Raw genomic sequence first — 24,505 nt, 5'->3', positions numbered from 1 at the left:
AAAAGCAAGGAAGCTTGTCTTTTTTTAAACACCAGAGAGTCTATTTTTTGATCCCTTGCAGCGGGCGGCAGAGCAGAAGAGTGCGAAGACGACATCCTGGGTGGCAAGCCCAAATAGAAATGCATACGTGGGCACACCCCACTGAGCTGTTATCACAGCATGACCAGTGCTGTGACGCTATGACGCTACACCACAACCAGTGCTGGGGCGGGGTGGAGATTTGGAAAGGGATGGAGGAGGGGGGTGGGGAAGAGGAGAAAGCGAATGGCCAAATTTGGATTTGAGGAGGACAGAAAGAACACAGGAACTTGGACAGGGCGGAGGTAGGAGGCTGCTCCTGATTTGCTTCCCTGACTCGAAGGTTCAACCTCTATTTTGGCCTCCATTTACTGCTCGAAAAATTGGGTTTTGCGGCCCCGCCTCTCCAAGCCTGGCCACTCTGGACTGAAATCTGACTTCACTTTTAAGGGCAGGACCAGAACTCAGTGGAAGAGTATCTGTTTTTGATACGGAGATGTACGCCTCTGAAAGCCAGTGGCCAGGGAACACAGATGGGAGGGTGCTGTTGTGCTCATGGTCGGCTTCTGGGCTTCCCGTTGGGGCAGCTGGTTGCCCACTGTGTAGACAGAATGCTGGACTAGAGAGGCCTGTGGTGGGATCCAGAAGGGCTCTTTGGATGTTCTTAGAAGCGTTCAAATTTGCAACCTCACACCCGCCCAGAATGATAAAGTGGTAGCAGAGGATCCTTCTGAAAGGGGAATATCTGTCGGATTCTGCGCATGGGGTAATTGTGAAACTGTTAACCTTTGTGTTGCGTGTTTCCTCCACGGAGTGCAGAGCGGCATATCTATAGGTGATGTCCCGAGTTGCGCGTCTGGCTGCGTGACATTCCGTTCCCTGGTAGGCTCCAGTTGTGTAGGACTACAACTCCCACCATCCCCCCATATCTGGAGGGCCCCAGGTTGGGATTGGCAGCACTGCTGATGTGGCCCAGTTGCCGCTTCATACACCGGTGTTTCCCAACCTGTGTTGGAAATTGGAGGGCAGGAGCTGGGGGAAAGCTGTTTGAAAGCATTCAGAAATGGGGCCTGTTATCCACATTTGGTGAGGGCAGGTCCCAGGTCTGAAAAGGCTGCAGACTGCTGCTCTATCCAACCAACCAGAGGGGGAAATGGCATTTTCTGCAGCATGCTCAGTTACCTGACTCTTCTTGATTTCACCTGACGACATCCTGGGTGGCAAGCCCAAATAGAAACGCATCACGCCCAGGCTTACGTGGGCACAACCAGTGCTGTGATATCATGATGTTACTGCACAACCAGTGCTGTGATGCCATGACGTTACTGCACAACTAGTGCTGGGGCTGGGGGGGGGGGGGGGAGAGCAATTTGGAAAGGGATGGAGGAGGGGGGTGTGGGGAAGAGGAGAAAGCAAACGGCCAAATTTGGATTAGGGAGAGGGTAGAAGGAACACTTAGGGACCACGGTGGCTTAGTGGTTAAGACCCTGAACTGCAGACTGGAAGGTCGGCAGGTCAGCAGTTCGAGACCCGAGTGCCGCGTGACGGAGTGAGCTCCCGTCTTCAGTCCCAGCTCCTGCCAACCTAGCAGTTCGAAAGCAAGAAATTGCAAGTAGATAAATAGGTACCGCCTCAGCGGGAAAGGTAACAGCGTTCCGTGCACCTCGGTGTTCAGTCATGCCGGCCACATGACCACGGAAGCGTCTTCGGACAGCGCTGGCTCTTCGGCTTAGAAACGGGGATGAGCACCGCACCCTAGAGTCGGACACAACTGGTTGGGGACACCTTTACCGTTTTAGAAGGAACACATGAACTTGGATGGGGTGGAGGGAGGAGGCTGCTCCTGATTTGCTCTATCCAGCCAACCAGGGGAGAAAATGGCATTTTCTGCAGCATGCTCAGTTACCTGACCCTTCTCAATTTCGCCCTGCTGCCCCTCCCGAAATCGGTGACGCACTCGTGCCCCTCAAATGAAAGTCACACAGGCCCTCTGGAATCTAAAGTGGGAGGCAGCCAGGGAGACCACCCCAGAACCTGTTCCAGCTGGAATCATAGAATCTCAGTGCTGGACTCCTACACCGACAATAGGGATGGGGAATGGGAGGACGTCCGGATGTCGCTGGACTGCAACCCCCGATTGGCTACAGCTCGGGGTCAAACTCTGGGGGGCGGGGCAAAACACGAACAATACAAGCATACTGTAGCGTAAAGCTCTTCCTGCCAGTCAGGAAGCCTTCCTGCCACTAAGCCTCAGGGGAGGCATGTCAACCTTTTAGAATGGGGCGGGGGGGGGGGACTGCACAAAAGCCAGGAAACGAATGATGGTTTGGTGGTATCATCGTTTGGTGGAACAACAGAGGGCTGGATTGGGACCCTTGCCTCTGCTTCAAGACCTCCAGCAAAGGAGAGCCTGACACTTTTCCTGAGGCAGTCTGTCCTGCCACCGCACAGCTCTGACCGCCAGGATGTTTCTCCTAATGTTTAGCCAAAATGTGCCTTCCTGCCATTTCCTCCTACAGGTTCTAGTCCTGCCCTCTGGAGCGAGAGAGAACAGGCCTGCTCCACCTTCAGCGTGGCAGCACTCCAGATATTCAGAGACAGCTTGCTGTTCCCTCACCTCCCTCACAGGGCCGCCAACCACCACCTGCCCTATGAGGAACATCAGATGCCTCCTCCTGTTCAAGCGAGGCCACGTCGTGTCTGAGGTGCCATCCTGGGTGTATCCGTCGTGAAGCGTTAGAGGGACCCAAGTCGAAAAGCAGAAGATAAAAATGGACCAAAGAAACCAAACAAGCCCTTTCGCCCATTCTTTTCAGGTTTTTTAATTGGTACTAGTTAATTGTCGTGGCTTTACCCACACCATCTGTACAGACCAGAGAAGGGGAAGAAGGGACGAGGAGGGATCCGAGCCGAGACGGCTACTTCCGCACACCAGCGGCAGGATTGCCTGCAAATACAGAGAGGAGGATGAGAAGGGGCCATGGCTGGTGAGGAAGACACACGTACAGCCTTCCAGACAGCTTTGGCACAGCCAGTGTCGTACACTGGCACTGTTTGGCTGTCCGCTTTCAAAACGTGAGCTGTGGGGACAGCTCGAGAACCAGGAGCAAAAGACTGGGGATGTTTGCACAGCACATTAACCCACATTCGGTGGTTGAGCGTGGGTTGTTGTTGAACTGTGGGTTAGCGTGATGTCTGAACCCAGGATGGTTTCCTCAGGGTGGCTTGTTAACCATACAGTGTGGCTTATCTTTCTCAAACAAGACACCTTGAGAACCTAGGGTTTATTGTTGGGTTGTTCAGGGGGGTTAACAAGCCACCTTGTGGAAAATGTCCTGGGTTCAGACAACACGCAAATCCATGGTTCAACAAACAACCCAGACTCAACCACTGAGCGTGAGTTAGCCCATGGGTTGTTTAACCCATGCCGAGCCATATCGGCTGCAGGCCTCACGTTACATACCCAATCCCCATCTGGGGATTGCCATGTTGTGGGAACCCGGCAAGCGTGGGTTACACAAGAGTTAGACTACCCTCGCATAACCCTGAAACAGTAACCCCTGTCTGGGGCTGTTTAAATTGTCTTACATTTTGTACATTAACGTTTTCATACTATGCTGTGTTATAATGTTGTATCATGTAATGTTGCAGAGTGTTGTGGCTTGTAATGGTTGTGAGCTGCCCAGAGAACTTTGGCTATTGGGTGGTATAGAAATGAAATTAATAATAATTATAATAATACAGACCATGGGTTATGCGAGGGTTGCTTAACCCTCGCATAACCCACACTCAAGCTGGAGGGCTGGAATATACAAAGAAATCTGATCGGACGACAACGCATCTGACCCAAATAAAGAGAGATGCCTATGCTCCTTTGCTGGAGGGCTGTCTGCCCCAGCCCATGCCCTCCAGGTGTGCTGGATGATGGGTGTTGTAGTCCAACACATCTGGAGGTCAGTAGCTTGGGGGAGCCTGCTATAGGGTGCGTATTTGGTTGCGGCTTGGCCTCATTTTCTGCTGCAAGTTGACTAGTGGAGGTTCACTTCCAATTCCATTTGGATGTGTGTGTGAGTGTGAGAACGCAAGTTCATGAGAGAGGGCCTTCTCTGCAGTGGTCCCACGCCTCTGGAATGACTTCAAAAATTAATTTTATTATTGGAATGGGGATCCAACAGACCACCCACTGCAGCCTTTCCTCCAGCCTTCTCCCGATGATGTTTTATCGAATTCCCTGCCTTCCTTTCGCTGCAACCGTGTTTCAGATTGTTATTATCATCTAGGCAAGATGTCTCGATTGCTGGCATTTGCCGACTCTATTCATTTTGTGCCGTTTTTACCGCAGGGAACTTTATCGTGGTAAGCTGTCTGGCGAGAGCCCCTGCCTTGAAATTCGGCCTAGAAAGATATGTAAATAAAGAACGTTTGGTCCTGCTCGGAGCCAGGCAGGGTGGCCGTCTGCAAAGGCAGCGTCCTCTCAGGGTCTCTCACACTCAATGCAAGGGCACAGCAGGACAGATGTTACTTTCCTTTTCGGCATGGAGGAACAGGAGTGGTCAAATCCCCACTGAGCAGCAGTGAAGGGAAGCCATTTATTGCCCGAGCTGGTGTGAGAATTAACTACTGGAAACGCAGCCCGGGTATGGGGCGGGGCAGAGACATTTGCAGCTTCTGACCTTGTGGCAGAGAGTTTTCCTTCCTCGCAGGAGTTTTATCTGTCTTGCTGCACCATCTAGTGGCAGAAATCTGTCCGACGTGACAGCTCATGTCCATTCTCTCTGGGATCCTTACAGACAAGCCTGTAATGTAGGCCGCCGTTTTTATTGCTACTGGGAGACTGGGCTTAGAGTGGGAGGATCGCTTGCTAACCGCTGGGCTTCACCGGCTGGGCATAACTCACAAGCTTCCATGCTCCACAGCTGGAAACTGGCCCAGTAAAACTGGGGGGCACGAAAGAGGGATCTGTCATCAGACCAAGACGAAACCAGCGGAAGGTGCTCACTCACCCTCTTCACTCCAAAGCTTTCACGATCGCTTCGTTGGCTTCCACACTGATCTGCGCTTCTGCCTTCACCGCTTCGTCCGAGGCCGCAGACAGCTCTGACAGGGCCTTCTCTAGGTTTGACTTGGCCGCCTGCCAACGGGGGGTGTGTGTGAGAAGATACCAGACTCAGAAGCTGAAGCAGATAGGTGCTGCATTGGCACGAGGCATTGTGGGAAGGCACAAAATGGCAGACGCAGGCCGAACTGCAGCTGCTGAGGTTTAATACTCAGGAATGGAGGGGGAAAGGTAGGCTTCTAAATAGTGGATGCTGCTTAGGCACGGGCACATTAGTGCCTGCCCAAGGATGCTGTGTGCTGACCCTGGGCCTTTCCTGGACAGGGATAAGCTAGCCACAGTAGTGCATGCGCTGTTCACTTCCTGATTAGACTACTGCAATATACTTTACATGGGGCTGCCCTTGAAGACGACTCTGAAGTTGCAGCCAGCGCAAAATGCAGCAGCTGGACTGCTGACCAGAACATCTCGTGAAGATCACATAACACTGGTTTTAAAGGAACTGCACAGGCTGCTAATATGCTTCCGGTCAGAATTCAAGGTTGTGGGGGATGACATTGAAAGCCCTAAGTGGCTTCAGACTTCGATATCTGAGGGAGTGCCTCTCCCTATATTTGCCTGCCTGAGAATGAGATCTGTTGGAGGGGTCCTCCTCTGTGTCCCACCAGTGTGAGACATACACTATGGTGGGACGTGGGAGAGGGCCCTCTCTGCTGTGGCTCCCCAGCTGTGGAATGCCCTCCCCTTGAAGGCTTGATTGGCACAGACATTGTTTTCCTTTCAGCGCCAAGTCAAAACTTGGCTTTTTATCCAAGCCTTTGAGGGTAAATGCATTCCCTAAAGTAGCACACTGTTTTAACTGTTTTAGATTTTAATTGGTATTATCTTGTTTAATGGTTTAATAGGTTTTAGCTGCGTTATACTGTTTAAATTGATTTTATCTGTACGTCGCCCTGACATCTTCATGATATAGGGTGGAATGTGTTTGAAATAAATAAATAAATAAATATTGCAAAAGATTTTGGGAGGAAAAACTCCCCCCAATCCATTTTTGCCATTTAAACCCCACTGTCTTTCCCCCAAATCTCTATCTACAGGGCCATTACCACCAAATGCCCTGCAGGGAGGAATTCCAGAGGACAGAGATGGGGGGAAGAGGGAAACAGAGCCTTTTTCAGCAGGAATGCCTCTCTCCCCCGCCTTTTACCCCCAAACGCTCTGTTGGCCAGATCCTAATGCATGGCTACATTTCAATATGGTTTTCTGAGATTTTTATCAAATGTGCCTTTAGGTCACTAAGGAACAGCGGAAGCTGCCTTATACTGAGTCAAACCCTTGTTCTCTCTAGCCCAGTATTGTCAACACCGACTGGCAGCAATGGCTGTCTTCAGTTTTGGGCAGGATTCTTTCCTAGCCCTAACTGGAGATGCTGGGGATTGAACCTGGGATCATAGAATCATAGAATAGTAGGGTTGGAAGGGGCCTATGAGACCACTGAGTCCAACCCCCTGCTCAGTGCAGGAATCTAAGTCAAAGCATCCTTGACAGATGACTGTCCAGCCTCGTCTTGAATGCCTCCAGTATGGGAGAACCCACCACCTCCCTAGGTAATCGGTTCCATTGTTGTATTGCTCTAACAGTCAGGAAGTTTTTCCTGATGTTCAGCCGGAATCTGGCTTCCTGTCACTTGAGCCCATTATTCCGTGTCCTGCACTCTGGGATGATCGAGAAGAGATCCTGGCCTTCCTCTCCATGACAACCTTTCATGTACTTGAAGAGCACTATCCTATCTCCCCTCGATCTTCTCTTCTCAAGGCCAAACACGCCCAGCTCCTTCAGTCTCTCCCCATAGGGCTTTGTCTCCAGTCCCCCCCGCTGTAAGACAGCAAGCTTCCAGTCCTTACGGTCCTGAATAAAGAGCCGATTTAAACAGGGACAGAAGAACTTGCCTTATAGTTAAACAGACCCTTGGTCCATCTAGCCCAGTACTGTTGACACTGACTGGCAGCAGCAGCTTCCCAGGGTTTCAGGCAGGAACCTTTCCCAGACCTACCTAGAGTTGCTGGGGATCGAACCTGGGTCTTTCTGCACGCAAAGCATGTGCTCTACCACTGAGCCACGGTCCTTCCCTGGCAAGCTCCCTTAGAAGGAACTGTATCCTGAAGAGTGGGGTATTACAAAAACGGCAATAAAAAAAGGGTTCGATACTGATGTTATTGACATCAGTAGGTTTCGATACTGATGTTATTGACTAAGATATCATTTTGGCATTGGGTAATTACACTTTCGGCTCCAGCTTGTCCATCTAGTGGCCGCAGCCCCCAACAGACCCGGGGTGTTAAACATGTCGACCCAAGGGCGGAACTCAACTTTTAGATACGCTCTCAGGGACAGAGTCAAATGGTGGGGTGAAGGCCAAGAGGCGGGGCCTGAAAATGAAAAATCCCAGCATATTTTAGCTTAAAGCTCTCGCTGCCTTTCACAAAACACGAAGTAGGGATGGCATGGGTGCCTGATTCCATCCAGAAATCTGGCGGAGCCCCTCTGCCTGCACCCCTGCTCACCGAGCCTCTGCCCCCACTTGCCCCCTGCCTGGCGAGCGGCCCACACTCACTCCGGTGGCCTCGTCAAGCTCCACAGTTGCCATTTTTCAAAAAATAAAATGGAGATTGCAAAAATGCAGATCTTTGCATGTGCATGAAAATGTGCATTTCTGCGAATGCACATATTTGCGCACGTGAAAGTGCACATTTCTGCAAATGCACATGTCAAAATGTGCATTCCTGTGAATGTGCATATTTATGCATGTGCAAATGTGCATTTTCACGAATGTACATATTTGCGTATGCACGAAATGCACTTTTGCACATACACAATTATGCATATTTTTGTGACTGCCAATGTATTTTTTTAGAAATGGCGAGTGCGGAGCTCGATGAGGCTGGTGGGCATGGGAGGGGCTCGAGTGTGGTCCAGGGACTGGCGAGCAGTCCAGGGATGTGGCGAACCCAGTCAGAGGTGGGTTCACACATCCCTAGCCCAAGCTGAGGCACTTCAGTCTTTGAGAATGGGGAAGAAAAACACAGAAGGGAGAACATCCAATGACTGGTGGGGGTGGGGGGGACTGCCCATTGTGGAATGGCTCTTAGGAAGAAGGTTGCCTCTGCTCCAAGCTATTAAAATATGTCTGAAGGTGGATGGGGCAGGGTCAAAAACTGCTGGGACTCGAGGAGTCATTCCCCATTTTTCAAAGATGAAGGGCACTCTTTCTGTCCTCCCGAGCAAGAATACTACAAGCAGCAGCAAAGAGACACTCAATTCATGTTCCCTGCGTCTGGACTGCTCATCCTATGCCACTGCAGCCCAGCCATAGCAATCCACCCCCATAATACTAGCTAAAGACTTGCATAAGCATCCGTTCTTCTAATTGTGAACATGGGTGGAGCGTGTCGACAGAAGTGTAATCCCAAATGGTTACAATCCAAGAAATAACAGGGAGATATCAGTTTGTTTGGGGGAACTCTTAGGTGCGCAGAAGTGGAAAACAATCTCTTAAAAGAAAAGAAACAAGCCTAATGAGGCAAATATACAGCCCGATGTGGACAGAGCACGCTCAGTACCCATGGAATGAAAGAAGGAAACCCGAAGGAAGAATGGCTGGCATCTGTAAGAACATCAGAAGGGCCCTGCTGGATCAGGCCAGGGTCCATCTAGTCCAGCATTCTGTTCACACATTTGCCAACCAGCTGCCCACAGGAAACCCACAACCAGGACAGGAGTGGAACTGCACCCTCCCACCCATGTTCCCCAGCAACTGGTGGACATAGACATACTGCCTCTGATACTGGAGGTAGCATAGAGCCATCAGGACTAGTAGCCATTGATAGCCTTCTTCTCCATGAATTTATCCAACCCCCTTTTAAAGCCATTTAAATGGGTGGTCATCACTCCATCTTGTGGAAATGAGTTCCATAGTTTAACTCTGCACTCTGTGAAGAAGTCCTGACCTTCATCTGTCCTGAATCTCCCACCTTTCAACTTCATGGGATGATCCCATTGGGTTCTAGCATTATGAGAGAGGGAGAAAAAAATCTCCCTATATACTTTCCACACCAGGCATAATTTTGTACACCTCTATCATGTGGTGTACAGAACAGAAGCACTCCTGTTGCAGAAAACACTGCAACATTTTGCAGCAAGTATGATTTTTTTTTCAATTCCTGATTGTGCAGTAGAGTTGGGGGAGGCAGTGAGAAGAGAAGCAATTCTGATATCTTTTGGACCTTTTGTTTATATTATCTATCTACTCGGCCCTGTAGCAATGTTTCCAGGGCAGTTTACAAAAAAGCCATGCTAAAATACAAAGGTTAAAAAAATGAGAAATCACAGCCACTTAAAATAACATTTGATAGTTTCCCCATCCCAAATACTCTTGTATCACAACAAAACGTGGCAGGGAGAATCATAGAATAGTAGGGTGGGAAGGGTCCTGTAAGACCATCGAGTCCACCCCCTGCTCAATGCAAGAATCCAAGTCAGAGCATCCCTGACAGATGGCTGTCCAGCCTCGTCTTGAACGCCTCCAGTGTGGGAGAGCCCACCACCTCCCTAGGCAATCAGTTCCATTGTTGTATTGCTCTAACAGTCAGGAAGTTTTTCCTGATGTTCAGCCAGAATCTGGCTTCCTGTAACTTGAGCCCATTCTTCCGTGCCCTGTAGTATGGGACGATCGAGAAGAGATCCTGGCCTTCCTCTCTGGGACAGCCTTTCAAGTCTTAGAAGAGCGCTATCCTATCTTCCCTCAGTCTTCTCAAGGCTAAACATGCCCAGTTCTTTCAGTCTCTCCTCACAGGGTTTTGTTTCCAGTCCCCTGATCATCTTGAAAAGGACAAAATATGTTTACTGGGTTGATAAGTAAAGATGAGGAAACGCTCCTTTTCCACAGTAATTGCTGATATAGTACATTCAAAGCATTGGATAACTAATCAAATCCCAAAATAAAAAGAGAGTGGTACATTACACATGCATAGGATTGTGTCTTTAGACAGAGAAAGTCCTACGCTGGGAGTTGCAGGGCATTTCTTTGCCTAAACATTGCCCTAAGTGATGTGTGTTTGCGGCTGTGAAGAAATTAACTTGATTAGAGCTAGCCAAAGAGTGAGGTTTTGCACGAAGTTTGAGCAACAGGTTTTGACAGTTTTAGAACAGTCGACAAATTATACTGGTTGGTAGCCCGGTTTTGTTCTTATAAGAAGAGAAAATGGTGGAAAATAGTTTGACTGTTAACATGCTGCTGTTTCTTCCTTTGAAAAGAAATAAAGGGGACCCCCTGCCAAAACGGGGTGTAAAGGCCATGTTGTGCACTTTGCTTGGAATTTTGGAAAATGGGATTTAGGCCACTGAACAGGGGGAGCGGGGAGAGGAGACACACACGGAGGCAGGAGGGGAAACCACTCACCGCGACATCCAGCTGATCCAAGAGTGCAACTTCCTCAGCTAGCAGTTGGACAGAAGAGTCTGCGTTCACTGTGATAGAGCCGCTGCTCACTGCAAACACAAGATTGCAAAGGAGGAGCAGAATTAGCTGGTGTGAACTGACCTGTATGCTATGTTCAGCAGCTAAGGCCCTCCTTGGGGTTCCTCCTCCGAGGGAGGCTTGGAGGTTGGCAACAAGGGAGAGGGCCTTCTCGGTGGCGGCCCCCAATTATGGAATGATCTCCCAGACGAGGCCAGCATGGCGCCAACATGGTTATCTTCTTGGCGCCAGGCTAAAACTGCCCTCTTCTCTCAGCTATTTGGCAGCATATAATGAGTTTTTAATCAGGTTCTGGATTTGTCTTTGGGTGATTGTTTAAAAAATGATTTTATACGTTGTCTGTGAGTGCTGTCTGTTTATACGTTTCTGCGTAAATGGTTTTTCTACTTTGTATAATGTATTTTAATGGTTTTTAATTTTTGTGAACCGCCCAGAGAGCTTCAGCTATGGGGCAGTATAGAAATATCATAAATGAAATGAATTAATCCTATTCCTCTCCCCGCTCCATCGGGCTATTTCAGGTGCAATCCTACGCATGTTCAGAGAGGAAAAAGTGCTGGGAGTTGTAGGCCTTTTTCTGTCTAAACATGCATAGGATCGTACCCTTAAATATTTATAATGCTTCCAAAAAGCCCAATAACCGAAGTTCTCTGGGTGACATACAGGGGAGACATAAAATACAAAATCCCAATAAAACAATGCAATAATAAAGCCAGCACAAAAGAAAAAACAGCGGGAAGGGCTGAAAAACACACCAGTGGAGCGCATCAGAAAGCTGAAGGAAAACCAGCAGCAAAAATAGAGCAAAGATCTGAAAAGCACTCAAACCATCCTAAAAAGACCTGGGGCAAAAAGGTTTTCATCTGGAGCCCAAAAGACCAGGTGACCCTCCCAGTTGGCCCTTCTCTTTTCGTGGGATCAGGCTGCCCTGGCTCCGTGGGAAGAGAAAAGCTCTCTAACCATGCTCAGAAACTTTAGGTATACTCTAGCCCGCTGACAGAAATTACTGTTGGGTGCCATTTGTACAGCATCCTTATTCAACCTGGGTATCTAGCTGAGAACCGCCTCCCTCCTGGTACCCACTGTCACTGCTGATGCTATCCAGTGTGCCTAGGACCTGCTGAACTTTGCCACTACGGATCTAGTGCCCGAATTTGCCTTTCTCCTCCTCCTCCTCCCTTCTAATCTCCTTTCTTTTTGTGTTGCGTCTTTTGGACTGTAAGCCTGCAAGCAGGGACAAAATCTAAGCTGTCTTGGGGGCCTTTTTGGCTAAAGAACGGGACAAAAACACCATAAATACATTCCTCATGCCTTTCAGATGTGCTTGGTTGCAACTTCCACAACACAACTGGAAAGTACCAGGTTGAGTCTGGCTGTAGTAGATCCTTTTTCACTGGCCCGAAAGCAGGGGAATGTGAGCACGGGCACAAGCTGGAGCAGGGAGCCCGTTCAAAGAGGGGCCCCACTCTCCCGCCAGCCACGGTCCCCCAACGCACCGAAGTATTTTGTGGACGAGCCGTCCTCAGCAAAGACTGTCACAATGCCGGGCTTCAGGACTTGCAGGGTGGGGACGTGGGCTGCCAAGATGCCGAAGGATCCGCTCAGGGTGGGAACGTCTACTTGCTTCACGTTGGCCGCATTGTAGAAAACCTGGAAAGGGGTGGCGAGATAATAACAGGCAGAAGAGAGCTGAGCAGAAACTAGTGGCATTTAAAAAAAGAAAAGTTGGAAATTCAGAAGTTCTCCGAACCTGTTTTATTTGGGGAGTTTTGGGCCCATCCTCTGAGGTGATGGAAAAAATACCTTAAGGGTGCAATCCTATGCATGTTTAGACAGAAAAAAGTTCTACAGTTCCCAGCATTCCCCAGTTAGCACTGCTGGCTGGGGTATACTGTGAGCTGTGGGACTTTTTTCGATCTAAACACACATAGGATTGCACCCTTAAGGATGCAATCCTATGCATGTTTAGACAGCTGAGGAACGCTGGGAGTTCTAGGACTTTTTTCTGTCTAAACATGCATAGGCTTGTGCCCTAAATAAATGAGATAAACAAAGAAACAGCCTTCATGACTAGGAGCCATCGATAGCCTTTTCCTCCACTGAGCTACGTTTCTTCTCCTAAAACTGAATCAAGATTCCAGTCCCGCAAGACTAGACTGATAATCTGACACCAAATTACCCCTGCAAACCTGCTGCCTCCTCTAGATGGATTGGACTACAAGACCCATCCTCCCCAGCAGACTATGCATCCTGCCAATAAGCATTCCTGCTCCTGGAGGTTCCACAGAGGCCTCCCTGCCCACCCATCCCACTAATCCTTTCATTCATTCTAACCCCCCCATGGCGCACTCCAGAGATGTCGGACTGCAACTCCCATCATCCCCGCAGCCAATAATCAGTCACGTCCCTGGACGCTTGACAGACCCCCCCCTTGTCCTCCCACCCACCCACCCACCCACCCACCCTGCAATTCATCCTCCTTCGTTCCCCACTCAACCTGGCGCCCTCCAGCTGTCTTGCACTACAACCTCCATCGTCCCCAGCCAACTGGGGATGATGGTCGTTGCAGTCCAAGACAGCTGGAGCGCGCCAGGTTGGGAAGGAAAGAGGCTGAGTTAATTCCTCCTCTTTAACTGGGTGTGTGTGTGGGGGGGTATGTTTTTATCCCCGCCGGACTCTGGTTGCCATGGCGATACCTGAGAGGGCGAGGCGAAGGTGAAGGCCATCTGGGCCGGCCCTCCAGCAGCGGCCGCCTCAGCATAGTGCCGGGCTGGGCCCCGGGAACCCAACGCCACGGCGCGGGCGAGGAAGCGGCTGACGGGCAGCATGGCGAAGCCAAGGGCAGAACTGAGCCGGAACGAGGAGGAGGTCGACCAGGCCGGGACTACAACTCCCAGCAGGCCCCGCGAAGGAAATAGGCGGCTGTCGCGGGGCATGACGGGAAACAGGGCGCCGGAGAGCGTATCGCCGGCCCGTGTTAGGGTTCCCAGAAGGCACCGCGCGGGGTTCTCGGCGCCTCGACGCCGGACTGCGTTTCCCAGAAGGCACCGCGCCGGCGATCGCGCTCATAGGCCGCCCTCTGCCCAACTCGTTAGCTTATCTCTCCCGTGATGCACTGCGAGCTCATTGGGAAAAATACACCATATCCCACAAGGCCCTGCGCTCGCACCCCCTCGGCCTCGCCGCCATGTTGCGTGGAAACTGTAGTTCTTTTTTTGCGAGGCGACGAACGGAGCCGTCTCGAGTTTTGACCTCAGAAGCAAATCCCCATTTTCCATAAATCCTCACGTAACAGGAAAGGTCATTTTAATGACCTCGGGCCCATAGAGATACACAGAAAGAAAAAGGCAAGAGTAACCCGCAGCCATCATCCGCGGCCCCGCTTTTCATAGGCAACCGCCATTTGCGGGGCAGGAACGCGACCCCAAACCGGAGCATGTACGGGGCCGAGACACAAGGCCCCCACGCGATCGCCTGAGCCCCGCTCTGCATCCTCCATTATCGTCATCACCGCCTTTCACCTTCTCCAGGCGGCCGGAACTCTGCGCGCCGCGCGTGGGGCGGCGACCGGAAGCTGGTCCGGCGTCGCGCCGGGTCCCCCGGCCGCCACTTCCGGCGCGGCCGACTGTTACCTCAGCATCGGCTTTTCTGTAAAAAAAAGAGGGAGCGGATGGCGGCGGCGCGCTTCGTTCTGCTGGCGCTGGCGCTCTGGGCCGCGGCGGCGGCCACGACGTCGCCGGCCACGACGTCGCCGGCCGAGGCCACGACGTCGCCACGGGGCCGCAACAGCCACGACAGCCACGACAGCCGCCAGGCGGGGCACCCCGCCGCCGCCGGGCCCGGGCCCACCACGGCCTCCGGGGCGTCGCCGCCGTCTTCGGGGTTCGGGCTGCCGGCGCTCCACCGCGCGCTCTACGTCCTCGCCGGCCTGGCGGGCCTCGGGCTCCTCTACTACCTCGGGGGCCGCGCCCTGAGGTGAGGGGAAGGGCTTAAGGGAAAGGGGGAGAGCGCTTGGGTTGGGCTGCTTATTCGAAGGTGCTGTTATTATCATTTCATTACTTCATTCCCTTCCGCAGCCCGCCCCCCCAAGCCCCCCAGGGTGGCTTACACGTAATAAGTACAACAGGACAGTCCCTGCCCCACAGGCTTACAATTTAAGAAACGGCACGACGTGCAATGAAGAAGGGACGGGGAGGGAAGAGGAAGAAAAATAAATAAAAGTGGTACAGAAATGCAAGAAGGAGAAAGTCTTGGCTGGGTTTTGTAGGGGGTGCTTTTGGGGCAAGTTGCCCCTCCATGTTTCGACCCCTCTCCTCTTCTCTCTTTGTTTATTAAGTTTCTATTTTATTTTATTCCCTCCACCTTGCAGCCAAAAACAAGCCCCCCACAGTAGCTTACATACAGTCAGGGCCAGAAATACTGGAACAAGGATAACTGTTTTGGCAGCCGGCCTCTGTACACCACCAAATTGAAGTTGAAAGGAAACACACCCAGGTGGGAGCGAAGTCAGGACTTCCAGCTATAATTCAAGGGGTTGGGCAAAAGTGGGGCACTAACCATTCAGGAAGGACAGCCAGTGGCACGCACACACACCCATCGTTGGTGGCTCCTAAGTAATGGAACAAACCGACATCATTTCAAACTGAAGGATCGCCTTTAATACCTGAATGAAAATCCTATGCAGTCAATGACTGCCTGAGTTCTGGAACCCATGGACATGACCCAATGCTGAGTTTCCTCCCTTGAGATGCTTTGCCAGGCCTTGACTGCAGCTGCCTTCAGCTGCTGCTTGTTTGTGGGTCTTCCTGCCTTCAGCCTTGTCCTCAGTAGGTGAAAAGCATGCTCTATTGGGTTGAGATCAGGTGACTGACTTGGGCATGGAAGAACATCCCACTTCTTTTGGGTACAGCTTTTGCTGTATGTTTTGGGTCGTTATCCATCTGCAATATGAAGCGGCGCCCTATCAGTTGGGCAGCATTCGGCTGAATCTGAGCAGAAAGTATAGCTCTATATACTTCAGAATTCATCCTGCTGCTTTTATCAGCAGTCAGGTCATCAATAAACACCAGTGACCCAGTTCCCTTGGCAGCCATACATGCCCATGCCATAACACTGCCTCCACCACGTTTGACAGATGACGTGGTATGCTTTGGATCATGAGCTGTTCCTTTCCTTCTCTATACTTTTCTCTTCCCATCATTCTGGTACAAGTTAATCTTGGTTTCATCAGTCTAAATAATCTTATTCCAGAACTGGGCAGGCTTTTGTAGGTGTTTGCTGGCAAAGGCTAATTTGGCCTGTCTGTTCTTGAGCGTTACCAGTGGTTTGCACTTTGTTGTGAAGCCTCTGTATTCACATTCATAAAGCCGTCTCTTGACTGTAGATGTTGACAATGACATGCCTACCTCCGCAAGAGCATTCTTGACCTGGCTAGATGTTGTGAAAGGGTTCCTCTTCACCATGAGCAGAATTCTGCGGTTATCCCCTTTAGTTGTCTTCCATGGTCTTTCAGGCCTTTTGCTGTTGCTGAGCTTGCCAGTTAATTCCTTCTTTTTCAGGATGTTCCAAACTGTTGTGTTGGCCACTCCCACTGTTTTTGCTATGTCTCTGATGGGTTTATGCTGTTCGCTCAGCCTAATGATGGCCTCCTTCACTCGCATGGACACCTCTTTGGACCTCATGTTGGGAGCTCCAGTGAACAGCTACCAAATGCAAATGTAACACTCAGAACCACCTCCAGGCCTTTTATCTGCTCGATTGGTCATGGGGTACCCAGGAAACAGGCCACACCTGGCCATGCAGCTGCTTGTCAGCCATTCGTTCCATTACTTATGAGCCACCAACGATGGGTGTGTGTGTATGCCACTGGCTGTACTTCCTGATGGGTGCCCCACTTTTGTCACACCCCTTGAATTACAGCTGAAAGTCCTGACTTCGCTCCCATGTGGTTGTGTTTCCTTTCAACTTCAATGTGGTGGTGTACAGAGGCCGACTGCCAAAACAGTTATCCTTGTTCCAATATTTCTGGCCCTGACTGTATAATAAGCAAAACAGGAGACTCCCTGCCCCATAGGCTTACAGTTGCTTTTAAAAAGACAACGGCCTTGGTCGCCTTGGTGGATGATATGAGGAGGGCTCTGGATAGGGGCAAATGCTCCTTCCTTGTTCTCCATGACTTCTCAACTTCTCAGCGGCTTTTGATACCTTTAACCATGGTATCCTCCTGGACTGCTTGGAGGGGTTGGGCATTGGAGACACCGTATTGCAGCGGTTCTGGTCCTTCCTCTCCGGCAGGTACCAGAGGGTAGCACTGGGAGAGGAGGTTTCAGACCCATGGCTGCTCACTTGTGGGGTGCCACAGGGTTTCATCCTCTCCCCAATGCTATTTAACATCTATGTGAAGCTGCTAGGGGTTATCATCAGGAGGTTTGGGGTTCAGTGTCATCAATATGTGGATGACACGCAGCTCTACCTCTCGTTCAAATCTTCACCAAGGTTGGCCGTAGAATCCCTGTCCAAATGTCTGGAGATGGTGAGTGGCTGGATGGGGAGGAATAAGCTGAAGCTGAACCCTGACAAGACCGAGGTACTTTTGGTGGGAGACAAGAGGAGGTTGGGGGATGTTGACTTGGTGTTGAATGGGGTATGGCTACCCTTGAAAGACCAGGTCTGCAGCCTGGGGGTCATTTTAGACTCCTAGCTGCCCATGAGGCTCAGGTGTCAGCTGTGAGCCGGACAGCGCTGTCTGATACGGCGGCTGCGCCCCTACCTTCCCAACCATCTGCTCCCATCGGTAGTACATGCCCTGGTCTCCTCTCGTTTAAACTACTGTAATGCGCTCTATGTGAACCCTTGAGGATGGTTTGGAAGCTGCAGCTGGTACAGAATGCAGCGGCTCACCTGATTAAAGGCATTTGCTGGCGAGATCACATCAGTGTTGAAGGAGTTGCACTGGTTACCAGTTGTTTTCCGGGCCAAATTCAAGGTGTTGGTTTTGACCTTTAAAACTCTATATGGTTCCGGCCCAGCCTATCTGAAGGAGCGCCTCCAGCAACACCAGACAGGCCGCTTAACAAGATCAGCCTTGGATGGTCTTCTCTCTGTCCCATCAGCCAGGACAGCTAGACTGGTGAGGATGAGGGAGAGGGCCTTCTCTGTGGCCCCCACTCTGTGGAACTCCCTCCCTAGGGAACTCCACCATGCCCCCTCTTTAATGAGCTTTCGCCATGCATTAAAAACGTGGTTGTTCAGGCAGGCATTTGGGGTGGGTTAGGGTATTTTTAGAAATATGTTTTTAATGTAGAATTTTATTGTTTTAAACTGTTTCTAATATTGTACATCGCCCAGAGTGGCTGGGTGACCAGCCATATGGGCGATTAATAAATTAAATAAATAAATAAGACTTACAAGGAAGAAGGGATGGGCAGGGAAGAGGAAAAAAAAGTCAGGAAAGTGGTATAAAAATATAAGAAAGACTGAGAAAAGGTTGGTTGGGTTTTGCTGGGGGTGCTTTGGACAAGGTGCCCCTGCCCCCATATCTCTGCCCCCTTCCCTTCTTCTCTCTCCAAGGGACTGCTACTCACTTGGTTGCCCTCACCCTGGGCCCAGTCTGCACAACTGCCATGACTGAGAGAGAGGTTAATAAGAAAAAGAGGAAGGGTGTGGCTGTATCTGTTACTAGTGATTATATAGTTATTTACATAGTGCCATTTATGTACATGATACTTTAAGAAGAATGAGAGGAAAGGCTTCTTCTCCAAGGGTTTTGCAATCCAGAAATAGGCACAAAAAAATGAGTTGAGAGGGCGGAGCAGGGCCATTCCACCAACCCTACTGAAAGTCTTAATTTTCCCCTCTTCCCTCCACATTCTTTTTCCTTGTGTGTTGTGTGGACAGGGACTGTCTACTTTTGTTGGCTGCGTGTAAATCGCTCTGGGAGCCTTTTTGGCTGATTAAAAATATAAATAAATAAAAGGGGAAGGTAAGAGAAACTGAGGGGGGGGGAGAGTATTTGATTATTTCGCTTCTTATGGAAAGCGGGGGCACACTTCCTTGTGTGTCTGAACAATCTTTGATGACCGTCTGCGATTTTAAAAAATAAAAGTTGGGGCTTGATATTAAGGGAGCAATCTTCCTAGACGCTGTCTAGGGGACATAGGATTGTCCAGTGCCCTGGCTCCAAGCTCGGAGACAGGAAATCATGCTCCCTGCTCCCTCCCCATCTCCCTCATAGCAGGCACAGTGAGAACCCTGCCGACTACCTTTCTGTGCTCGGAAAATGGAATGTGGAGATGGGGAAAAGGGGGGTTCCAGTGGTGGGGAGGGGACTGGGGTGGCGGCTATATGAGAAATCCTATGGCCGCCCCAGCCTCCTTCCCCCCCCATCCCTGAAGGCTCTGGTAGATTGGTGAAAACGCCCGTCTAGCTTGCATGCTCACATCCGAGTTCAGAGGCTTATCAGTGCCCTTATGGTAGTTTGGAATTCTTGTCCTGTTTTTCCACATTTAATCATTAAGAGTCCAGTCCTAGGCATGTTTAGACAGAAAAAAGTCCTGCAACTCCCACCATGCCCTAGCCAGCTGGCTGGGGCATGCTGGCAGTTGTCAGATTTCTTTCTGCTGGCTGGGGCATGTTGGGAGTTGTTGGACTTTTTCTGCTGGCTGGGGCATGCTGGGAGCTGTAGGGCTGTTTTCTGCTGGCTGGGGCATGCTAGGAGCTGTAGGACTTTTTTTCTATCTAAATATGTGTGCAATTGCACCCTTAAAGCTCTATTCCTGGATATCCATCTCTGTCTTTGGCTGCAGTCAGCCCTGAATGTTGTACTCATTTTGTCACACTGGTGCAGTGAAGGTGATCAAAACCTTCTCCTCATAACAAAACCTCTGAGCTTAGGCTCAGAGATGGTGACAGGGTCATGGTGTATAAAATGTTGAGAAATTTTGGTATGTTGCTGCATCTGATGGCAAACTAACTTCTTAGGACAAGGAAACCTCCTCGGAAAAAGTACGGTCTCCTGTCGAACTCCGATGCTCACATGGAGATGGGTTCTCTGGAGAGCGACGAAGAAACTGTCTTTGAAACGAGGAGTCTGAGACGGTAAGTGTGAAACTCTTTCTGTTGTTGCAGTGGTACAAATTATTCTTGCTAGACCTGTAACACTCAAATCCTGTGGAAGGATTAGATCATGATGGAACAGACAAGGACGTACCTAAAGTCTCTAGCTAATGTACTTTCCGTTTAAAGAGGGACAGCACAAACCTATGCATTGTCCTTTGTGTATTTACTTAGGCATAAGGTCTGTTCAGATCAGTGGGACTTAACCACCAAGTAGCTGTCATGTTCCTTCGACTTCTCTCTTCGCAATCGACTTCTCTCTTCGCAATCAACGCACTTCAGGAAACAAGGCTTCAGGCTAACACTACTTTATTAGTTAATGACTAGCTTCTTTACAAATGCAGATTCTAGGAAACCCAGACTGCAGTGAAACCACTCATCCACACATCTATGAATCTCAATAGAGGAGCAGAAGCAGAAGTTAGAGAAGTTGCCAGCAGTCTGGGCATGAACTTCTCCGTCAGACTTGCTTTGCAGGGATGCCTTTCCCTTAGGGTGGCTTCCCCCTACGCTGCCTTCCACGAGTGGCCAACCTAGCAGAGCGTCTGAGCCCTGCCTCTAACTTTCCCTCTTTGCTCTGCGACGGACTCTGGCATCCCTCAAGTCACACCGCTCGCCCTCTTCCTCCTCCGAAACCTGGGTTCTCATGGGCGAGGAATGGGGGAGCCATTTAGCCTGGGCCATCTGTGTGTCAGGGTCTTGGGAAGAAAGTTTTGGCTCACTGGAGAGGGTGCCTCCCTCTGTTCTGGCTGTTCTCATTCCGAATCTGAGCTGCCAGACATCTCCACATGCTCAGATTCATTCCTGACAGTAATCATGGCTGGCATCAGGCTGTAATACGCTTCAGCGTTTTACTGCAGGCGTGAGCAGACTCCAGGTATGTGGAATTCCACACCCTGGGGCCACCGCTGAAAAGTGTGTGGCGTCCGAACTGATCCTACTGGCGGGCTGTGAGGGAGATCTTAATACCCAGGCAGGCTCATGTGGGTGTAGGTCAAGGGTAGGCAATATAGTGCCCTTCAGGCATTTTGGACTCCCATAATGCCTGACTGTAGGCCATGTTAGCTGGGGTGTATGGAAGCTGTAATCCAAAACACTGGGGAGGCACCAGGTCGCCTAACCTTGGTGTTGGTGATCCTTCAAGTAATTTGGTTCCAAACATTTAAGGCAGAAGTGCAAAACTTTAGTCCTGAAGGTCAAATCTGGCCTTTTGGGGAGCTTAAAGCTCTTACTGGCAGCCCCCCCCCTCCCGCATGCATTATGGCAGTCTAACCTTTTGGCTTTGTTTTCTAGGTGATGATGGGACGAATACCACGACCAGAGAAATGGCAGAGCCACCACTGGAAGCTTCCTTTCTCAACTCACTGTTGTTATTATTTTTAAACTGTTATATAGATTTCTTTTCCCTGATGCTTCTCGCAGTGCGGTTTAGCAGTGCAAAACCTTCCTCCCGAGGCTGTTGAAGAGGAGAGCAGGCATCCCCTCGTGCCTCGCAACTGACGGGATGAATGTAAATAGCCGCAGATTAATGTGCAAAGAAAACGAGGGAATCTGCGGACTGGTAGGGTGGGGATGCCTTCATACGTTCTGAACAACTGTGGAACAAGCAGCCAAGATATGAAGCCGCGAGCCCCAGAAATGCTGTTTCCCAGCTGGTGCCATCTGCTGTCTCTTTGAACGGGATTTTTCCTTGTTAAGAAGGCGGGACGACGGCTGAAGTCCTCATGGTCGGCCTATATCTGGACTTGACATGGGCTTGCTCTTTCTGATGTCTTGTAGCGGCCTCTGCGGTTGACTGACTGCCCTGGAAATTGGCTACGTTTTGAGCAATATAGTTCTAGCAGGAACGACTAGAGGAAAAAAACACACACAGGTAGCCGGTTGCTCAGGTGCCTAGAAAATTGGTGCTGGCTCCTAATAATTTTTGAAAGTTTTTTTTCTTCCTCCTCCCTTATTGGTCAACTAGATCTTGGGGACCCAGTTAGGGCTCAGTGTGTTGAAGGTTAGTGGGAAGTCAGTCATCTTGGATGCTGTGCAGCCCGTCTCCCCAAAGGTGGAATGCAGATAGATTGCTTAGCAATTGGAGAAATGTGTTTACAAAGGAAGGATGGTGTTGAATTTTACATGCCACTGTGGCACGAAAAGATAAAGTGGACAGAACTCCAGCTATGTCATCGAGCATAGAGATATTGTATCATGCTGTAAGGGGTGTTCCAGACTGGGCTGGTATCTTAATTTTAAAAACCTTGGCATTTCTGACCTGGATCAACTGAAGATGTTGATCTAGGTTAGCTTGAACTTCCATTCCTCTCTAATGTTTGCAGCGCCTTTCTGTTTTGTGGCCCCGTATGCGACAAACAGCCTGTTTTAAAATATTCAAATTCTGCAGAGATAATTTTCTGGATGGGCCTATCTCTGGTGAAATGTAAAGCAGTGAGTGTTCTCTTACGTCTTTTTTTTAGACAGCAAAATAATAATCCGCTACCGGATCTCTGACCAGGCACTCAAGTGTTGTGTCTTTGTGTTAAAATTCTCGTCCCCCCCCCCCCCGCTCCCCTCCTTCCTTGGGACTCAGGAGGAAAGCAATATTTGAATAACAGAATTGTCAGATTTGAATGTATACTGGGGTGATGGTAGCGGGGTGGGTGCGTGACTTTTTGAATGATTCCAAGGAGGTCTTCTGCTTAGATTGCAAACAAACACAAGGCAACGCATTTTAGTCCAGATAAGTCAAGAGGACAGATCTTTTCTTTAACCCATCGATGTGGTGTGGCATGGTGTTTTTGGGGGTTTGTTTTGTTCTGGAGGAGAGACTCCAGCAGATCTCTTGCTAATGAATAATAAATGCACATTCCATCCTCGCTTGCCTTTTCTGCTTAAAACATAGCATTAAAAATGGAGCGTGGTGGGTCAGGAGGTGCGTGCATGCTTGCGTCTGTTTGTGTCCGTAAACTTAAAGCCGTGTTGCTTAGTCCTTCCACGTCAAAGAAGCCTCCCTCAACTTGGTGCCCTCCAGATGTTTTGGACTACAATTTCCATTATTATTATTATTACATTTCTATACCGCCCAATAGCCGAAGCTCACTGGGCAGTTTACAAAGATTTACAGTAATCATTGCTGATCATGGGCTGTGCTGGCTGTGCTGGGAGTTACAGCCCCAAAGAGATGGATTGCATGGAGTGAGGGAAGGCTGCTTTAGACAGTGAAACCACCTGCTTTATCATGATCTGCAATCCTATGCAAACCCGGGATGAAATCCCACTGAGCTCAGTGGGGCTTGCGTCGCAGTAGATGTGCATAGGGTCGTGCTGTGAAAGGTTCGAGGCCTGTGCAAAGCCATTAAAATGAACCAAGGTCGAAACAGCAGGCATTTCTGACTCTTGTGGATGACTGAAATCTGTTTTGTAGTGATGTTGGGGGGTTGACCTGCTCAGCGGGGCTGAGCTCCAATGTAGTCATATAGTGGACTTGCCAAAGCAAAGATGCATAAGTGGACCCAGGAGGGGAAGAAGGAGAAAACCAAGAATTTTAAAACACTGAATCCAACACAAATACCCCCCATCCCCATGCAAAGATTCATTTGCTCTTCTAAACAGGCTCCATGCGGTGGTTTTTGATCTAGAAGTAATGGGATGATGGTGGGGATGTCTCCGCTTGCTGCCCTCTCCAGGCATTCTGCAGGGCAGGGGGTGTGTATAAGTGCCCTCCCCCAAAGCACACAGAGGCCTATCTCTGTCGTCAGAAATGAAAAAAAGAGTTGGTGGTGGGTGACAGTCATGCAACCTCTCTGCAGATGGCCTGTATGGTAGTCCAGCAAAGGTTCAGAGGAGGGCAACGAAGATGATCAGGGGACTGGAAACAAAACCCTGTGAAGAGAGACTGAAAGAACTGGGCATGTTTAGCCTTGAGAAGAGAAGACTGAGGGGAGATAGAGCGCTCTTCAAGTACTGGAAAGGCTGTCACAAAGAGGAAGGCCAGGATCTCGATCATCCTAGAGTGCAGGACATGGAATAATGGGCTCAAGTTTCAGGAAGCCAGATTCCAGCTGAACATCAGGAAAAACTTCCTGACCCTTAGAGCAATATGACAGTGGAACCGATTCCCTAGGGAGGTGGTGGGCTCTCCCACACTGGAGGCGTTCAAGACGAGGCTGGACAGCCACCTGTCAGGGATGCTCTGACTTGGATTCCTGCATTGAGCGGGGGGTTGGACTCGATGGTCTCACAGGCCCCTTCCAGCCCTACTATTCTATGAGTCTATGAAAGGCTGATTTCGAATCCCAAAAGTGGTCCCCTTCCAAATAGGACTGGCACAGACTTTTCAGGAACACCACTAGATGGTGACGTCAACCAAAACACTGACACCATAGACCTAAAATAAGGGGTCTATGTGCATTTCATTCCTGTTCGCAAACCATGCGAGCATAAGCGCACTTTTCCTGTTTGGCAAAAAAAAGGATGCTTACGTTTGGGAGTGAGAATGGGGCAAGACAAGCATTGTGATGGAAACTAGGATCTCGACAAGATTGAACGTCTCTTATTCTCCCATCCCTACCTAAAATGGAAGTTGCTGGGCAATGGGATATGAAGTACTGTTGACTAGGGGTGTATGAACCCCACTCACCAGTCTGCCTGGGGGTCCGCGGGGGGCGGGGAGGTGATCCATTCCTCCCCCCGGAATCCTCCCTGGCCAGCTGCGCTTTACAGCAAGTGTGCAGAGCTGCCAGCCGGCTCTTTCCGCAGCCGGACGTCTACCCACTGCTGGTCTGCAGACGCAAATG

The 24,505-nt window shown here is 50.0% G+C and overlaps 3 protein-coding genes across 7 annotated transcripts in view; 2 read left to right on the top strand and 1 right to left on the bottom strand.

The window, feature by feature from the left end:
• Window positions 1-2,824: 2,824 nt before the first annotated feature.
• Window positions 2,825-13,475, bottom strand: ATP5F1D (ATP synthase F1 subunit delta). The gene is made up of 5 exons (XM_084825785.1): window positions 13,307-13,475; window positions 12,107-12,260; window positions 10,533-10,621; window positions 5,022-5,149; window positions 2,825-2,965 (listed from the first exon to the last, which is right to left on the bottom strand). Exons 1-4 carry the CDS (start codon window positions 13,436-13,438, stop codon window positions 5,027-5,029), a joined length of 498 nt encoding a protein of 165 aa, XP_084681911.1. The 5' UTR covers window positions 13,439-13,475; the 3' UTR covers window positions 2,825-2,965; window positions 5,022-5,026.
• Window positions 13,476-14,245: 770 nt separating this feature from the next.
• FAM174C (family with sequence similarity 174 member C) lies at window positions 14,246-22,585 on the top strand. 2 transcript variants are annotated; one of them, XM_084825791.1, is made up of 3 exons: window positions 14,246-14,585; window positions 19,590-19,706; window positions 21,018-22,585. In XM_084825791.1, exons 1-3 carry the CDS (start codon window positions 14,281-14,283, stop codon window positions 21,019-21,021), a joined length of 426 nt encoding a protein of 141 aa, XP_084681917.1. In that variant the 5' UTR covers window positions 14,246-14,280; the 3' UTR covers window positions 21,022-22,585. The 2 variants fall into 2 exon arrangements, with proteins under 2 accessions (XP_084681917.1, XP_084681918.1); XM_084825792.1 differs by lacking the exon at window positions 21,018-22,585 and having other exon boundaries at window positions 19,590-19,710.
• EFNA2 (ephrin A2) overlaps window positions 21,506-24,505 on the top strand; it is a 277,009-nt gene continuing 274,009 nt past the window's right edge. For all 4 annotated transcript variants that reach the window (XM_084825789.1, XM_084825788.1, XM_084825787.1 and 1 more), the window contains exon 1: window positions 21,506-21,597. The gene's annotated coding sequence lies outside the window, so the exon portion shown is untranslated. The remainder of the gene's footprint in view (window positions 21,598-24,505) is intronic.

This window comes from Heloderma suspectum, chromosome Z (assembly GCF_057233095.1).
Source record: "Heloderma suspectum isolate Gila_16-S chromosome Z, 16-S_ref, whole genome shotgun sequence".
In the NCBI taxonomy this organism is placed as follows: domain Eukaryota; kingdom Metazoa; phylum Chordata; class Lepidosauria; order Squamata; family Helodermatidae; genus Heloderma; species Heloderma suspectum.
Note: the sequence above shows the minus strand (reverse complement) of the source record. Positions and strands in the feature narration are given on the sequence as shown.